The 18,354-nt window shown below is 36.9% G+C and overlaps 1 protein-coding gene across 1 annotated transcript in view; it reads left to right on the top strand.

Moving 5' to 3' along the window:
• The window catches only part of ASAH2 (N-acylsphingosine amidohydrolase (non-lysosomal ceramidase) 2), a 72,365-nt gene that overhangs the window by 28,719 nt on the left and 25,292 nt on the right, over positions 1–18,354 (top strand). Inside the window, 7 exon segments of the mRNA XM_011938756.1 lie at positions 4,142–4,262; positions 7,663–7,788; positions 9,469–9,555; positions 11,399–11,503; positions 11,631–11,712; positions 16,449–16,564; positions 17,582–17,676. Coding sequence (XP_011794146.1) covers positions 4,142–4,262; positions 7,663–7,788; positions 9,469–9,555; positions 11,399–11,503; positions 11,631–11,712; positions 16,449–16,564; positions 17,582–17,676 — 732 coding nt within the window.

Here is an 18,354-nt window from a genome sequence, read left to right on the forward strand (position 1 = left end):
TTTTGTATTTTTTTAGTAGAGACGGGGTTTCACCGTGTTAGCTAGGATGGTCTCAATCTCCTGACCTCGTGATCTGCCCGTCTCGGCCCCTCAAAGTGCTGGGATTACAGGCTTGAGCCACAGCGCCCCGCCCAATTTATTTTCTAAGGCTTAAAATAAATGGAATAAAGAAGAAATTAAGCCAGGTGTGGTGGCTCATCCCTGTAAAACCAGCACTTTAGGAAGGTGAGGCAGGAGGATTACTTGAGCTCTGGAGTTGGAGATCAGCCTGGGCAACATAGTGAGACCCCCATCTCTACAAAAAATAAAAAGAATTACCTAGGCATGGTGGTGAACATCTGTAGTGCCAGCTACTTGGGAGGTTGAGGTGGGAGGACCACTTGAGTCTGGAAGGTCAAGGCTGAAGTGAGCCACAATTGCACCACTGCACCCCAGCCTGGGCAACAGAGTGAGACACTTTTTCAAAAGAGGAAGAAGAAATCAAGTCTATATCTAACTAGTAGATTGAAATTCTCAGCACATGCTTTCTCCACAGATACCATTGTGGCCAATTGTGTAAGGTCCTTGATGGTAGGAAATGCATTTGACTCCTCTTTACGATCCTTCACACAATGCCTATCAACATGGTTCCCAATAAATTCATGTTGATTGAATGAATGATACAACTGCCATCTTTCCTTGTCCATATCCATTCTGCTCTGGCCACCCTAACTACCCATTCTCTGAACGCAGGGCCCTCCTTCACATCTCCACGCCCTTGCAGATGTTATTTCCTCTGCTAGGAGTACTTCTTCTCTAGTAATTCCTTTGCCTAGCTCTTCCTCATCTTTTAAAATCCACCTCAAGTGTCACATCTTTTGTTAAGCATTTCTGAAGGCCAGGATGGTGCCTCATTCATCTTTATGTTCCTGGTGGCTGGCAGAGAGTCAAAGTTAACTAAATGTGTAGTGAATGAGCAAGTGAATGAAGAGAAGGGACAGAACCAGGATTCCACAGTGGATAAGAGCATATATCTCTGTCTGTCTATCTATCTATCTATCTATCTATCTATCTATCTATCTATCTATCTATCTATCTATACATGCACACACACACACACACACACACACATATATAACCTGAATTCATTGCCCTGCTTCTTGACTTACCACTGTATGACCTAGGTCAGGTGGTCACACTGTTACCAGTTCCAGTGTTACCACTCTGGGACTTAGTTTTCTTAGTTGTAGAATGAAGATAATGATAGTACTTGACTCAAAGGGTTCCCTGTGAGAATAAAATGAGATCTTGTACATAAAGTCCTTTGTCTAATAAAAGCTAAATAATAGTCAATGTCAGCAGAATTGTTCTATAGTTTTCCTTTGATTGTAATGGAAATATTCAGTGTTGGCTGAAGCTGGCTGACCTCAGCATGATGGTATCAGATGGAAATGTTTTGATTGGGAAGCCAAAATGCCACCACTGCATTTTCTTCCAAACTAAAGAAACTCCAATAAAGCAAAATCCATGTAACTGGAAAACACTAGTTGATTAGAATTTCCTAATACTTGAGTTTTAAGAGAAAGAGACAAACCATACACACAAACCTAATAGAAGAATATTCCTAAATGTAAACACCTTGCAAGTAACTGCGAGGGGATAACTCTAGAATATCTTCAGACTAATAAATGTTTATTCCTTAGCACAGGGGCGAATAGCCATCTGAGGAACTGGATTCAGCTCACTCATTGGTGATTTGGCTTGACATTGTGTTTTGAAAAATTCAAAATGGATGCCAACATGAAAAAATAAACTATATAGAAATTTTTGAATGCATACTAATTACAGTAATTAATGTAATGAATCTCCATGTAACTTATTGCCCAGCTTCAATAATTAGCAGGACTCTGTCATTCTGTTTTATCCTTCCCCTCCCCTTATCCCCCCTCCTTTTCTTTTCTTTTTTTGGCTAGAGTATTTGAAAGCAAATACCAGGACATCATGCACTTCTTTTTAAAAAATTTACATTTTATTTTAAGTTCAGGGGTACATTTACAGGCTGGTTACATAGGTAAATGTGTGTCGTGGGGCTTCGTTGTACAGATTATTTCATCACCCAGTTATTAAGCCTAGTACCCATTAGTTATTTTTCCTGATCTTCTCCCCTCTTCCACCCCTCACTCTCCAATAGGCCCCAGTGTCTGTTGGTCCATGTGTTCTCATCATTCAGTTCCCACGTATAAGTGAGAACATGTGGTATTTGGTTTTCTGTTCCTGTGTTTGTTTGCTAAGGATAATGGCCTCTAGCTCCATCTATGTTCCTGCAAAGGACATGATCTTGTTCTTTTGATGGCTGCCAAGTATTCCACGGTGTATACATACCATATTTCCTTTATCTGGCCTATCATAGATGGGCATTTAGGTTGATTTCATGTCTTGCTATTGTGAACTGTGCTGCAACAAACATACGTGTGCATGTGTCTTTAGATATATTTCACTCAGAAATATTTCAGTGTGTATCTCCATCAGATAAAGACTTTAAAAAATATGTAACCTCAATCATTTATGACAACCAATAAAATTAAAATTAATTTCTTAATATGATCTGACACCCAATCTGTGTTCGGTCTTCCCTGATTATACCAAAAAGTCTTTTTTTGCTGTTTCAAATAGTTATTTTGTTTGAATCAGACCACAGACTACATTTGTTGGCTACATGTCTTAAGTCTCTTAATGTATAGCAGTTCTCGTCCTTTGTTTCCATGCCATTTACTTCCTGAAGAATTTTAAAGTTGATAAATAAATATGAAAACATGGATTTGTGGCTCCTTTTGAATAAATGAGAAGAGCTGGCAGCACTGGTTTATACTCCCATAAGGCAATACTTGGCTGGAGCTGAGTAAAGGCTGTGAGCTTTAGACACTGCAAGTTTTCTACCGTCCACACCAGTCCCTATTGTACCAACTAGTATGACTCATTTGTGTTGCCTGCCTAGCAGCGCCAGTGGGCTTTGAGCAGGCCACTCAGCCCTACGTCTGCTTCTGATAGGCAATAAGAACTGATGCTTGAAAGATGATCTTAAAGTCCTAAACCCTTTCTAGCCATTAAGTAGATGCTTAGTTTTGTGCTTTACATTGCTTAGGTAGGAATGTAAGTGAAAACATTTAAAGATTTTTCAAGGAAGAATTGAATCAACAATTTTTAAAAAAAATGCTAAGTTAACCTGACACTTTATGAGCTGGCATCTGTCTTTTCTTGAGCGTTCCAGTTAATCTGCTTTACTGCCTTCCACTCTGTAAATATCCTTTTCACCTGTGTGAGGGTTTGAGCCTACAAAGACCACTGGACACGGTGTCACAAGACCCAGACTTGAGTCCTGGGCCTCTACGAGCAGTGGACCATTATTTTGCTTCTGTGGGTCACCTATGCAGAGTAGAGGTAAAACAGCCTGTCTCTCAGAGTTGTTGTGAAGTTCAAATAAGGTAACAGATGTGAAATTAGTTTGTAAACTGTATAGCTTTACGCTTAAACAAGGTATTACTAGGCATAAGGATATACTGAATTATGCATAACTTCCTCTTTCATGCCTCTGTGCATTTACCCTGCTGTTTCCTCTCCCTGTAATGCCCTCAGGAATTAATTGTTAGTCATCTGTGGTCCCTAAACACTTTATGCCTGTTTCTTTGCAACGTTCGTTACACTGTGTTAAAGCCATTTGTTCACATCTATGTCTTTGGTGAGATTCTGAAAGTAAACCACAGTTTATTCAGTGCTTGGCATACAGGTAACCCTTAGTAAATGTTGGATTAGATAGATTTGAATAATTACTATCTGTGTGCCTATCTTGAAGGACAAAGTCCGTGTATATACAGTTCTTTAGGTATGCCATCTGGTAACTGACCAGTCTAATGATGATGCCAACGATGAAATAGTCGTGAAAATGGAGTTCTGTATTTTTCATTTAAGAAAATGATCAGACTTCTTGAGTACATTTTTTGCATTGTATTTTTAAGCCCATGAACAATGAAAGAATCTAGATGTAGAATGTCTATCATTTAAAAATATTTTTTCCTGCTGGAGAAAACTTAAGCTTCCGGTCATAGTTCTTGGCCTCAGTTCTCTGGTTCTCCTGATTAACTTAGAGCTTCTTGCTCCTTTACAGCTGGTTTGCCATCCACCCGGTCAGCATGAACAACAGTAACCACCTTGTAAACAGTGACAATGTGGGCTATGCATCTTACCTGCTTGAGCAAGAGAAGAACAAAGGGTATCTACCTGGGCAGGTGAGAATTTATATCATTGAAAGTTTCATCTTGATTCACTGAGTGTCATCATTCATACTGCATGCAGAATAAGTGATTCAAATCTCCAGGATAAAGTGTCATCATCAATCTCACATATTGATATGCTTGGATAGAGAGCATTTACCATCCTCCCTAACGTGGAAAGAAAAATAAAAAATGAGTACTAATCCATTTGCCTTTTGTGTTACATAGTCCTTGTATTAATTGCTTCATAAAGTTATTAGTTGAATAAGGAAGGGCAAAGTTCAAGATTTTTGTAATAACAGTAGTTTTTGATTAAACTGAAAATATGACAAACTGTTGATATTTACTTACTTTTGTTTTTAGAGCTATACAGGGATTAAGCACCATTTTATTTTTATTTTTATTTTTTTGAGACAGAGTTTCACTCTGTCACCCAGGTTGGAGTGCAGTGGCATGATCTCAGCTCACTGCAACCTCTGCCTTCCAGGTTCAAGCAACTCTTGTGCCTCAGTCTCCTGAGTAGCTGAAATTACAGGTGCAAACCCCTACGCCTAGCTAATTTTTGTATTTTTAGTAGAGACAGGGTTTTGCCATATTGGTCAGGCTGGCCTTGAACTCCTAACCTCAAATGATCTGCCCGCCTTGACCTCCCAAAGTGTTATGAGTACAGGCAGGAGCCACTGCGCCAGGCCCAAATTCGGAAGACTATATAATGGGATAAGAGTCCCAGGCCCTTACCTACAATTAATATTCCCTTATAAAGATATTAGCTTCCATTAACATTCAGCCTGATCATTTAGCTCTGTCTTTGTTTTGTGTTAGCAGAATAACTGAGACTGGATAATTTATAAAGAAAAGAGGTTTTTTTGGCTCATGATTCTGCTGGTTGAAAAGTTCAAGACTGAACAACTGCATCTGGTGAGGGCCTCATGCTATTACCAATAAAATAAAAATTTTCTCAGAATATTGTACATAAATAATGATAGAAAACAGAAGAGGAGGCCGAACGCAGTGGCTCACACCTGTAATCCCAGCACTTTGGGAGGCCGAGGCAGGTGATTCATGAGGTCAGGAGTTTGAGACCAGCCTGGCCAACATGGTGAAACACCATCACTGCTAAAACTACAAAACATTAGCCGGGCATAGTGGTGTGTGCCTATAGTCCCAGCTACTTGGGAGGCTGAGACAGGAGAATTGCTTGAACCTGGGAGGCAGAGGTTGCAGTGAGCCAAGATCGTGCCATTGTACTCCAGCCTGGGGGACAGTGTGAGACTCTGTCTCAAAAAAAAAAAAAAAAAAAAAGAAAAAGAAAAAAAGAGGAACTAGGATTTGCAAAGAGTTCACAAGTGAAAGAGGAAGCAAGAGAGGAAACACTGAGGAAGTCCGGCTGTTTTTTAGCAACCTGCTCCTGCAGGAACTACTGCAATCCATTCCCTAGAGAGTGAGAAGCCACTCACCCTGTGGGAGGGTATTATTCTATTCATGAGGGATCAGTCTCTTCCTACTAGGCTACAGCTCTCAACAATGCCACATTGGAGATCAAATTTCAGCATGAGTTTTGGCAGGAGTAAACCACATCCAAACCAAAGCAAGCTCCTTTGTTGGCAAAACTCACTCTATTTTCTCACTTTAGCCTGCATTTTAGAGAAAAGAAGAGATTTTTCTATTTATGATCACTGCCTGAGTGCTAGGCACTATGAAATAAATTATCTTTTTAGTATCAAAAAAGATTTATATCTCTAATACTTAGTTATCTCTTTCCCTAAGAAAATTCGAGGCATTTAAGGTAGAATAGTAGAATGGTTGGGTTGAGGCAGAGACCTTGCATGGCTCTAATTAGGTTGAAGAGAGAGAGAAAAGATACACCGAGGGCAAGTCCAGATGGTGGATGGTGTGTTTAGTTTCACTGTGCAACAGGAAAGTCTGTATTCGCTTTTTCCTGTTCAAGCCAATAGCATATTTATTTTTAAAGGGCAAATGGATCTCTGAGCTCCAGATAAAACACAATAGACTAGATTGACTGGTCAGCATTTTGTAGTTTGTTATTGCACACAGTGTTTCTGGTTAAAATATTTCTGTTTGAGGCATAATTTGAAACCCTCCCACTTGAAACAGCTTTGTTGATAATTCGAATATTTTCAGTAATAATATGTATACCGATTGTAATGCGAGCCTTTACAGGAATAAAAGGTTTTCTCAGAATATTTTTTTCTGGATTTTTTTTTTTTTAATTATACTCTAAATTCTGGGATACATGTACAGAACGTGCAGGTTTGTTACACAGGTATACCTGTGCTATGGTGGTTTGCTGCACCTATCAACCCATCATCTACATTAGGTATTTCTCCTAATGCTATCCCTCCCCTAGCCTCCCACCCCCCGACAGGCCCCAGTGTGTGATGTTCCCCTCCCTGTGTCCATGTGTTCTCATTGTTCAACTCCCACTTATGAGAACATGTGGTGTTTAGTTTTCTGTTCTTGTGTGTGTTTGCTGAGAATGATAGTTTCCAGCTTCATCCATGTCCCTGCAAAGGATGTGAACTCATCCCTTTTTATGGCTGCATAGTATTCCATGGTGTACATGTGCCACATTTTCTGTATCCAGTCAATCATTGATGGGCATTTGGGTTGGTTCCTGGTCTTTGCTATTGTGAATAGTGCTGCAATAAACGTATGGAATGATTTATAATCCTTTGGGTATATACCCAGTAATGGGATTGCTGGGTCAAATGGTGTTTCTGGTTCTAGATCCTTGAGGAATCACCACACTGTTTTCCACAATGGTTGACCTCACTTCAAACTATACTACAAGGGTACAGTAACCAAAACAGCATGGTACTGGTACCAAAACAGATATATAGACCATTGGAATGAAACAGAGGCCTCAGAAATAACACCACACATCTACAACCATCTGATCCTCAACAAACCTGACAAAAACAAGCAATAGGGAAAGGATCCCCTATTTAATAAATAGTGTTGGGAAAACTGGCTAGCCATATGCAGAACACCGAAACTGGACCCCTTCCTTACACCTTATACAAAAATTAACTCAAGATGGATTAAAGACTTAAATGTAAGACCTAAAACCATAAAAACCCTAGAAGAAAACCTAGGCAAATACCATTTAGGACATAGGGATGGGTAAAGACTTCATGACTAAAACACCAAAAGCAATGGCAACAAAAGCGAAAATTGACAAATGGGATCTAATTAAACTAAAGAGCTTCTGCACAGCAAAAGAAACTATCATCAGAGTGAACTGGCAGCCTACAGAATATTTTATATCCTCTTTTTATTGTCTGCAAATGATTTTGAATAGCTTACCAGAGTGGATTTAATGTTTGCATTTCTAATGGCAGTCATTACAGGAAATAGGAAAGAATAAAAGGCAACTTGGTATTTCTTTCATCAGGGGCCATTTGTAGCAGCCTTTGCTTCATCAAACCTAGGAGATGTGTCCCCCAACATTCTCGGCCCACGTTGCATCAACACGGGAGAGTCCTGTGATAATGCCGATAGCACTTGTCCCATTGGTGGGGTAGGTAATTATGGCACATGAAATCTTTGTTTTTGCATCTCAAATACATTTTATATTTGAATATTTAAATACCTTGTCTTCTAGCATACACTGGCGTAGTTCTCCCTAGCATCTGCTCTTCTCAAAAGCACCTGTCCAAACCCACTAAATTTTAATTGAGTGAAGCTATACTTTTCCATTTGAGTGATTGTTAAGTTTTTTGAATGATGAGACAATTCAGTAACTGTCAGAGATTAACTTTACCCTTCCCCAAACTTGGACAATCTGAAACATTTTGCTTTGGCATTTCAAAAGTCACAAGTTTGTACTAAAAACTGCCTGCCTGAGACATTTCTCATGGATTATATAGTTTATAGGATTTTTCTTATAAGACCAAAATTCCTTTTCCTTTTTAAAAAATTACAAGCAAACAAAAATTGCTGTAAAAAATTCAAATAATGTGGAAGTGCAGAGAATAGTAAAAAGTGAAAGTCCCTCTTCGTCTCCCTTTCCTCTATACTTTGCTCTTCCCAGAAGTTACTATTCTCATACCTCCTCCTATGTATTTATCTATGCATTTATAAACAACATTTTATGACTTATTTATGGATTTTGAGTTTTGTATCCAGAACTTCAGATTTCCACTTAATTTGTCTTAGAAACCTTTCAATGAGTATATACAGATCTGTGCGATATGTTTTAAAGATAATAAGTAAGGCTATACCATCATTTATTTAACTCCCACAACGTTCATTTGGCTTTGTCTTCAACTTTGACATGAGTAGTAGATGCTACTTTTTGGGTTCTTATTCTTTGTGTTTGTAGAACATTTCTCCTGTGATAATGCTTTTTTTGTACACTATTTCTGGGATATTTATTCCATCCCAGTCAACTCTACCCAATTGGGTTAATAATACCAGTATTAATAAGGATATTTTTTTCTTATCAACTTTTTAAAGCTCCTAATATACTAAAGTCTTAGTTTTGCCAAAATAGTACAAACTTTTCCTAAAGTTTATCAGTTGTCTTTCTGTCTTATTTATGCCTTTTGCCCCCTATGGAAATTGAAGATGTTTAAGCTGTCCGGTTTAACTAAGCTTGTTCTAGATAACTTTCAGGAGGGTCTGCCCATACCCTCATACTACAAAATATGTCTATCCATATTTTCTTTTAGTAATTTTTGATTCCACTTATAATATTTAAGTGCTTGATCAATCTCAATTTTTTTCTGACATAAGAAGTAGGAAATAGGGCCAGATTTGTTTATTGATTTTTTTCCCCAGAAGTCCAGCTAGCTGTTCCAATATAATTTTAACTGAGTTTCAGTTTAAGGTGATCATGAGTAAGAATCAGAGGCAAGAACAAGCAAGTAGAAAGATGTGCAGTCAATAGAAAGACCTGGCTTCATGTCTTAGCTCAGATATTAGATACCTGGATAATCATCAACACATCTTTTAACCTGAGCCTCAATTTCCTTGTTTTTAAAAGAAAGGCTTCAGAATAGATAATTTCTAAAGACATTCGCTGTTCTAATTCCAGGTATGATTTTGTCTTTATAGTCTGTACTTTGAGAGACTACCCAAAAAGAACTGCTAGAATGTGGTTTTAAAAATCTATTTGCTTAGATTCAGTTATAATTCTTCATTCCTTAACATAATTGCTTACTTGGCCAAGAATGCATCCTATCTTATTTTGTTCCAGTCTAACATGTGCATTGCTATGGGACCTGGACAGGATATGTTCGACAGCACACAAATTATAGGACGGGCCATGTATCAGAGAGCAAAGGTAAGCCATGGGCCTCGCTCCTTTCATCTTCATTTAAAATTGTCCTTTAAAATCCATTGACATGGTTCATTAGGAAGTTGAATATTGTAAAGAAAACAGCAAATGCTCAGGTTGTGCTGGGGAGTCTGGAAGAGGTCAGCTTGGGAGGTGGCCTTTGCAATCCACACGGGAACCTCTGTCTGCCTGCTCAGGTCTGACTTCTTATAGGAAGTACATTTAAAACCAAATACTCAGGAAAACATTCTAGTTTAGAATGTCTAGAAAGCCAGAGTGCTTGCTTCAGACACTAGGAAGATAGACTATAAGGTTTTCAATTTCTTGTGGCATTAGATATGACCAGATTGATTCAAATTCTCGGAAGTCTCTAAGGCCTTTGCTTTCCAAAAGTCACCCAAGTATCTCTTAACTTTTCCTCTGGTGACAAGAGAAAGCTGAGCCATAGAACTCCAGTTCTTGAAACTTGGATTTAAATTAGTTCCCGGTGTTCTTCAATATGCAAAGATCATCCATCTATTCTTTTCTTTTTGCACAACTTTTTGATGAAGAGAGAATCTGGTCTCCATTGAGATTACTATGAATTACTCTGACTTCCTCCCCCTTCTAAATTTTATTTCCCATTTTGTCCCCATATTTTGTTTCAGCTCCTATGGAGACAGATTCCTAGGCAAAAAGACAAAAAAAGAATCTCGAGCTGAGATGTCCTTGATATGATTAAATCTCTTTCTTTTCATAGCTTATTCATACCTTTGCTCTGTGTGTGTGTGTGTGTGTGTGTGTGTGTGTGTGTGTGGGTGTGTGTTTAAATAGTTTATTCCAAGGGTTCTAAAATCTTTTAAGAGCAACTAAAGAAGGACAAAAGCACCTTTGAAGAACAATCTGACACAAAATTGGTAGCAACAGCCAGCCTAATTGCTGCAGTTTCTTTTTAATTACTGTGGTATTATCAGTGGATTATTCTAAATTCACAGATTCTATTTAGGGTGTGCACCCATGACACACTTTAGTGTCAGAAATTTTGCTCCCATTCTGAGCCTGAGAGTCATAGAGATTTGACCCACATTCTGCATTCTCTTCTCAGCAAGGCACAACTTAATTAGGAGCGGCAGGCTGCAGCTGTTCTTGCTGATGACTTATGAGAGCTCTCATGTGGCTGTTGAAACTGGGGTGGGGACAGAGTAGAAATGAGCTAAGTGTCAGGCAAGAGAACATTTGATGAAACAGGATTTGCCTATGTTATATAATATGAATAAATACAAAGAGTTTTTTAAACATGTTTTGACTCATGTTTCCCATAAGATTGAAAAAGCATCAATTGATTATATTAAAACACAAAAAGCAAAAGCACCAAAGAGTGGATTGTGGGTGGGTGAGCTGCGGCAGACAAAGTAGGGCTTGAAATCCTCCAAGCCTCCCTTGGCCCCAGCCTGCTTCAGGACTCAAGTATTCTGAAAGGAAGACCCTATAAGAACACCCAAAAATACACTCTCACTCTAGCAAAGAAAGTAATTTTGTCCAGATTAGAAAAAAATTCCTAATCTTAAATTTTCTCGGTGATCTTTCAAGTGAGATTGGGGCCTTTTGTGCCACAGCCTGTATCACTATAATTTCATTTTCGTGGAAGTCGACACAGGTTAACAGCCTTGGAGACTTCAAGCTTCTGGGAAACTCCTGGGTTTGGTAGAGAGACCCCTGTGGTTGGTGGCCAATTCTAAGCAACCAGCAAAACAAAAGCTTTGCGGAGAGATGCATTTCCAAAGTACATCAAATTGGTATTTCCTGAGTACAGCTGGAGATATTCACTTTAGCCTTTTTGCTTGGAATAGTAAGCCTGTGTGTTTTCTAGGAACTGTATGCCTCTGCCTCCCAGGAGGTAACAGGACCACTGGCTTCAGCACACCAGTGGGTGGATATGACAAATGTGACGGTCTGGCTCAATTCCACACATACAGTAAGTGCTGCTGAGAAACACTGGTTACGCCCCAAGGGTGAAGTTTTGGTTTGGTCTCATTATTACTTTCAGCTTAACTTTTGTTTCTTTATCTGTTCCTTTTTTGTTTTTAAAACTTTTCCTTTAGGCAAAAACATGTAAACCAGCACTGGGCTACAGTTTTGCGGCTGGCACTATTGATGGAGTTGGAGGCCTCAATTTTACGCAGGGTAAGGTGAAGTCCAGTGAAATCTATGGTTCCAGCTTCTGAAGCTTCTGGGTTCCGTTCTCTGATCAGGTTTCATTGTAGCCAATACATTTATTAATTTTTAAACTCAGGGTCTGCTGGTTTTCCAGGCTTACACATGACCATGTACACCCCAGACCTAAGCAACCACTAATATTTCTGTCTCTATATTTTCCTATTCTGGACATTTAATACAAATCGAATCATATAATATGTGGCATTTTTTTGTTGACTTCTTTCACTTAGCATCACATTTCAAAGGTTCATTGATATTGCAACATGCGTCAGTCCTTTTTTTTTTTTTTTGAGACAGAATTTTGCTCTTGTCACCCAGGCTGGAGTACAGTGGCACCATCTCAGCTCCCTGCAACCTCCACCTCTCAGGTTCAAGCAATTCTCCTGCCTCAGCCTCCCAAGTAGCTGAGACTACAGGCACCTGCCACCACACTTGGCTAATTTTTGTATTTTAAGTAGAGATGGGGTTTCACCTTTTGACTAGCCTGGTCTGGAACTCCTGACCTCAAGTGATCTGTCCACCTCTGCCTCCCAGACTGCTGGGATTTCAGGTGTGAGCCACTGCTCCCAGCCTCATTCTTTTTTATGGTAGAATAATATTCTATTGTATCAACATACCAGATTTGTTTCAACCTTCCTCAGTTGATGAACATTTGGGTTATCCCATGTTTTGGTTATTATGAATCTATAAATATTCTATAAATATTCATGTGATTTGTATGTAGGTGTTTGTTTTCATCTTTCCTCTTGGGTACATATCTAGGAGTGAAATTGCTAGATTATATAACTGTATATTTAATCATCTGAGAAACTGCCAGATTATTTCTGAAATGGCTGCACCATTTTACATTTCCACAGGCAGTGTATAGGTTTTGGACTTTTTAATGTCTTTGCCAATACTTGTTATTATCTGACTTATTGAATCTAGCCACCCTAGTGGGTGTGGAGGGATATCTCATTGTGGTTTTGATTTGCATTTGCCTAATGATTAATGATGTCAAACACCTTTTCATGTGCATATTAACCACATGTATATCTCCCTTGGAGAAATGTCATTTACGTAGTTTTCTCATTTTAAAATTTGGGTTATTTTTCTTTTTATTATTGAGTTATAAGTTTTCTTTGTGTATTCTGTATTCATTCCCTTATCAGATGTGTGATATAAAAATATTTTCGGGCCAGGTGCAGTGTCTCACGTCTGTAATCCCAGCACTTTGGGAGTCCGAGGCAGACAGATCACAAGGTCAGGAGATTGAGACTATCCTGGTCAACATGGTGAAACTCTGTCTCTACTAAAAATAACAAAATTAGCCAGACGTGGTGGCACACGTCTGTAGTCCCAGCTACTCGGGAGGCTGAGACAGGAGAATCGCTTGAATCTGGGAGGTGGAGGTTGCAGTGAACCAAGATCATGCCACTGCACTCCAGCCTGGCGACAGAGTGAGACTCTGTCTCAAAATAAATTATTTTTTTCTTCCATTCTGTAGGTTTTTTCACTTTATTGATTGTATCCTTTGAAGCATAAACATTCTTAATTTTTATGAAGTCTAAATTTTCTTTTGTTACTCATGGTTTGGTGTCATATATAGGAATCTTTTTCCAAATTCAATGTCATGAAGATTTACCCCTATTTTCTTATAAGACTTTTATGGTTTTAGCTCTACATTTAAGTCTTGGATCCATAGTTAAACTTTGTGTATCATGGAGGTAATGGCCTGCCTTTATTCTTTTGCATATGGCTATTCAGTTATCCCAGCATCACTTACTAGAAAGATTATTATTTACCCATTCTATAATCTTGGCACACTTGTTAAAAATTAGTTGACCCGTGGCTTTATGTCTGGATTATCAATTCTATTCCATTGATCTGTATGCCTAGCCTTGTGCCAGTAAAACCGTCTCTTGGTTACTGTTTCGCTTGAGATCAGAAAGTATGTCTTTCTACCTTGTTCTCGTCTTCCAAGATTGTTTTGACTTCTGAGTTTCTTGCAGTTCCACAGGAGCTTTAGAATCAGCTTATAAATTTTTACAAAGAAGTCAGCTGGGATTCTGATGGGAATGTCATTGAATTTACAGAATAATTTGGGGAAGTATTGCCATCTTAACAATATTATGTAATCTGATCCATATACATCGATGTTTTAGCATTCATTTAGATAGTCTTTAACTTTTTTCAACAACGTTTTGTAGTTTTAAGAGTATACATTTTGTACTTTTTGTTAAGTTTATTTCTTAGTATTTCACTCTTTTCTATGCTATTGTAAATGGAAATTTTTTCTTAATTTCAGTTTTGGATTGTTCATAGAAAATGTATAGAAATACAACTGATAGCTGTATTGACCTTGTATCCTACCACCTTGCTGAACTCATTTATTAATTCTAATATTCTAACGGATGATTTAGGATTTTCTCTATACAAGATCATGTGATCTTAAAATAGAAATATTAATAGTTTTAATTTCTCTTTTCCAATCTGAATGCCTTTTATTTCTTTTTCTTGCCTAATTGCCTGGCTAGAACCTTCAGAACAATGTTGAATCAAAGTTGAAAGAGTATACATTCTGTGTTGTTCCTGATAGTATAGAAAAAGCATTCAGTCATTCATCATTAAGTATAATGTTAGCTCTGAGTTTTTAATCCTTTATCAGGTTGAGGAAATTTACTTCTATTCCTAGTTTGTTGAGTGTTATTATCATAAAATGGTATTAGATTTTTGGCAAATGTTTCTCTCTGTATGTAATTAAAAAATTATATTAATATGTTGTACTGCATTAATCAGTTTTTGACTGTTTAACTAACTTTATATTCCTGGAATAAATCCCAGTTAGTCATGTTCTATAACAATTCTTTCTCTATGTTGCTGTACTCAGTTTGCTAGTATTTTGTTGTAGGTTTTTGTGTCACATTTATCAGAGACAATGTTCTGTAGTTTTCTTTTCTTGTGATATCTTTGTCTGGTTTTATATCAGGATAATATTAGCCTCATAGAATGAATCAGGATGTGTTCCCTTTTCTATTATTTTGGAAAAGTTTTGGAAAAGCTAGTACTAATTCTTTGGTTGGTGGAATTCAGCAGTAAAGCAATCTGAGTTCTCTTATTTGTTGTAGGTAGTTAAAAATATGTTATGAAATCAATCTCTTTACTTTTTATAGTTTTTTTTTTTAGATTGCCTATTTCTTCTTGAGTCAGTTTTGGTAGTTTATCGTTCTAGAAATTTTTTCATTTTATCTGAGTTATCTAATTTGTTAGCATACAACTGCTTACGGTATTCCTTTATAATTCTGTTTATTTCTTTAAAGTCAGTAGTAATGTTCTCCCTAATTTCTGATTTTAATAATTTAAGTATTCTCTCTGTTTTTCTTGGTCAATCTAGCTAAAGTTTTGCCAGTTTTGTTGACCTTTTCAAAAAACCAGCTTTTGGTTTCATTGATTTTTCTGTTGTCTTTCTACTCAGTGTTTAATTGATTTTCTTTTTGAATATTGATTATTTCCTCTTTTTCTTTCATTTGGTTTAGTTTGCTTTCCTTTTCCAATGTCTTCGGGTGGAAGTTAGGTTATTGGTTTGAGATCTTTCTTCTTTCTTAATATGGGCATTTACAATTATAAACATCTCACTGAGCACTGCTGTCGCTACCATAAGTTTCGATGTGTTGTGTTTTCATTTTCATTCCAGATTTTCCTTTGATTTCTTCCTTGATTATTAACTATTTCAGATCATATTGCTTAATTTCCACATATTTGTGAACTCCCCCTTTTTTTCCTATTATTTATTTTTGATTTCATTTCACTGTGTTTGGAAAACATATTTTGTATTATTTCTACTTTTGAAAATGTATTGAGGTTTGTCTTTTGGCCAACACATGATCTATCGCAGATAATGTTCCATGTGCATGTGAAAAGAATGTATATTCTGTTGTTGTTGGGTGGAGTATTCTACAGATTGGTAGGTCTAGTTCAAGTTTGCTGTTGATCTTCTGCCTAGTTGTTCTATCCATGATTGAGAGTGGGGTATTGAAAATTTCAGTATTGTTACTGAAATGTGTATTTCTTCCTTCATTTCTGTGAGTTTTCAGTTTATGCTACACAGATATTTATGATTATTACATTTTTCAGATAAAGTATATAGATTCTTAATTCATAGGTTTTATAGTTACAAAACCTTTTTCCTCAGATTATGCGTTTGAAGTTTGTTTTTGTTTTTTACTGATTTTGGTTTTTTTTTTTCTTTTCTTTTTTTTTTTTGTGTGTATGTGTGTGTAGATAATTAAATGGGTATTCAGGAGAAATTATTTTGGGGACCATAAGTCAGACAACTGGTATTGAGAGTTGGAGGTGTCATTTTTAGTTTTCAAAACAGGAAGAAAGTGATTTAGTCAATGAATCTGCAGTTAATTATGTCAAACTGTTTTATTTGCAACATGGATGAGCAGGAGTAATAGAAACAAAACTTTAAGGATATTGACAAAATGTACTCTGTCATTCTCTTGACCACACTGAAGATCTAATTAAACAATGGCTCATGTCTTAGGCTGCACAAGACGTTTTTCCTATTCTATTATTCAAACTGTTTGGAATCATTGAACAGCAACCTTAATAAAATCTCTGAAACTCCTTAAAAGATTATTGTACAGTATTTGTCAAAATAATGACTTTTTTCAGAGGGTTGATTCAAGGAAGTATACTAATCATAACATTTCTAATAGGGAAAACAGAAGGGGATCCATTTTGGGACACCATTCGGGACCAGATCCTGGGAAAGCCATCTGAAGAAATTAAAGAATGTCATAAACCAAAGCCCATCCTTCTTCACACTGGAGAAGTAATGCATTTTCATTATCATAGTGAAATTGGCATATTGTTATTTTAAAATTTGTGAACTGTCAGATAATGAATGGTAGATATCTACTAAGATGGGAGGTCTTAATTTAGATATTCCCATATCAAGGTGTTAATATTAAAAAATGGGTTCTGTGACTCTAAGGAATGAAGGTTATGATTATGATGTATACTGATTTACCTATTGCATTTATGATTAATAAATACAATAGGACAGTGGGAAAGGCAGAATAAGATGAACATTTATCAGAATTTATTTATGTTGGTTCCAAGAAGGGAATCAGCAACGAATTTTCTGCAGAAGAAAACATTTCAGGTCATCTAAAATGAAACATGTTCATGTCTAAATTTTCTCACAGTTCAGGCAACATTATCAACTACAGCAATTTTCTTTTACGCTCCTTTGAAACATATATTTTGCATTCTAAATGTCAAAAGCTCATTTCAGTATTCATAAAAACTTGGATTGTTGAGTTAGAAGCATTTTAAAAATATTTTGTTCCTAATATCCTGTTAAAATTCTTGAAAGAAGAAAGAGAGGAAAGGAAGGAATAGAGGGACAGGCTATATTATTCTGAATATGGAAAAGGATAAATTCTCTTGGGAAAAATCTTGGAAAATAAGACAAGACTTGGCAGCTGTAAACTTAAAGGACAATTATAATAAAAAGAGAAATTAAGTTAAACCATTCCAAATGGAAGTCCTTATTTATTGTGTATAAGAATAGTCACCAACAGTACTCTAGGAAAACGTTTGGTTATCTGTTATACATTGTGATTTCACGATGTCAGATCCACCAAAAACTTCATTGATTAGTGCAGGTTAATGGGACTTTGGCATTTGAAATTCTCATGTTATGACTAGGACATACATGCCCATATGGAATATTTAATACTGTATCATAAATTAGAAACTAGAGGAACTTCTGGGACCACCACGTGTCTGTTAACCATAGAAAGAGTGTTATCCCTAACATAATTTTCTTGTTTTGGGTTCTCAGCTGTCAAAACCTCATCCCTGGCATCCAAATATTGTTGATGTTCAGATTATTACCCTTGGGTCCTTGGCCATAACTGCTATCCCTGGGGAGTTTACGTAAGTTCTTCTTTTTATTACTTAGTTAAAAATTGGTTTGTTGTACGTTTCTGTTGGAATTGCTTCTTATAATGAAAAGATCATTCTGTACTGACCCCTTGGTATCCTCCTGTACTGTTTGGTGACAGTGACAAATATTCCTACCCTCTTTTGCTGGGGCCTCTGAAGAATAACTATCTCTATGCTTATTATTGATAGCTAACCTGAAGCAGACATGAAAATTAAAAAAAAAACTTATCCCAAATTAAAATGTTGCCATGAGTTATTATGTCAGTAGAAAGATTTGCAGTCATGTTAAAATACAGGTACTTGAAATAATCAGATTAGGTATTAAAAACATGGAGGAATGTTTTAAACTTGCTTGATATGTAGTCTTCCTATCTCAGTAACTGGCAATTTTGTATCTTTCCAGCAGGTCCTATCTCTTGGAGTCATCCTTGATTTCTCTTTTTCTACTTTTTCCTCTTTGAATTCTTTTTTTTTTTCACACTTCATTGAGTTATAATGAATAGATCTTTCTTTTATAAAGCTGAATTTCATATTTTTTTTATTACACTTTAAATTCTAGGGTACATGTGCATAGCGTGCAGGTTTATTACATATGTATACTTGTGCCATGTTGGTGTGCTGCACCCATCAACTCGTCAGCACCCATCAATTCATCATTTATATCAGGTA

Source organism: Colobus angolensis, unplaced genomic scaffold, assembly GCF_000951035.1.
Source record: "Colobus angolensis palliatus isolate OR3802 unplaced genomic scaffold, Cang.pa_1.0 Scaffold177, whole genome shotgun sequence".
Taxonomy (NCBI): Eukaryota; Metazoa; Chordata; class Mammalia; order Primates; family Cercopithecidae; genus Colobus; species Colobus angolensis.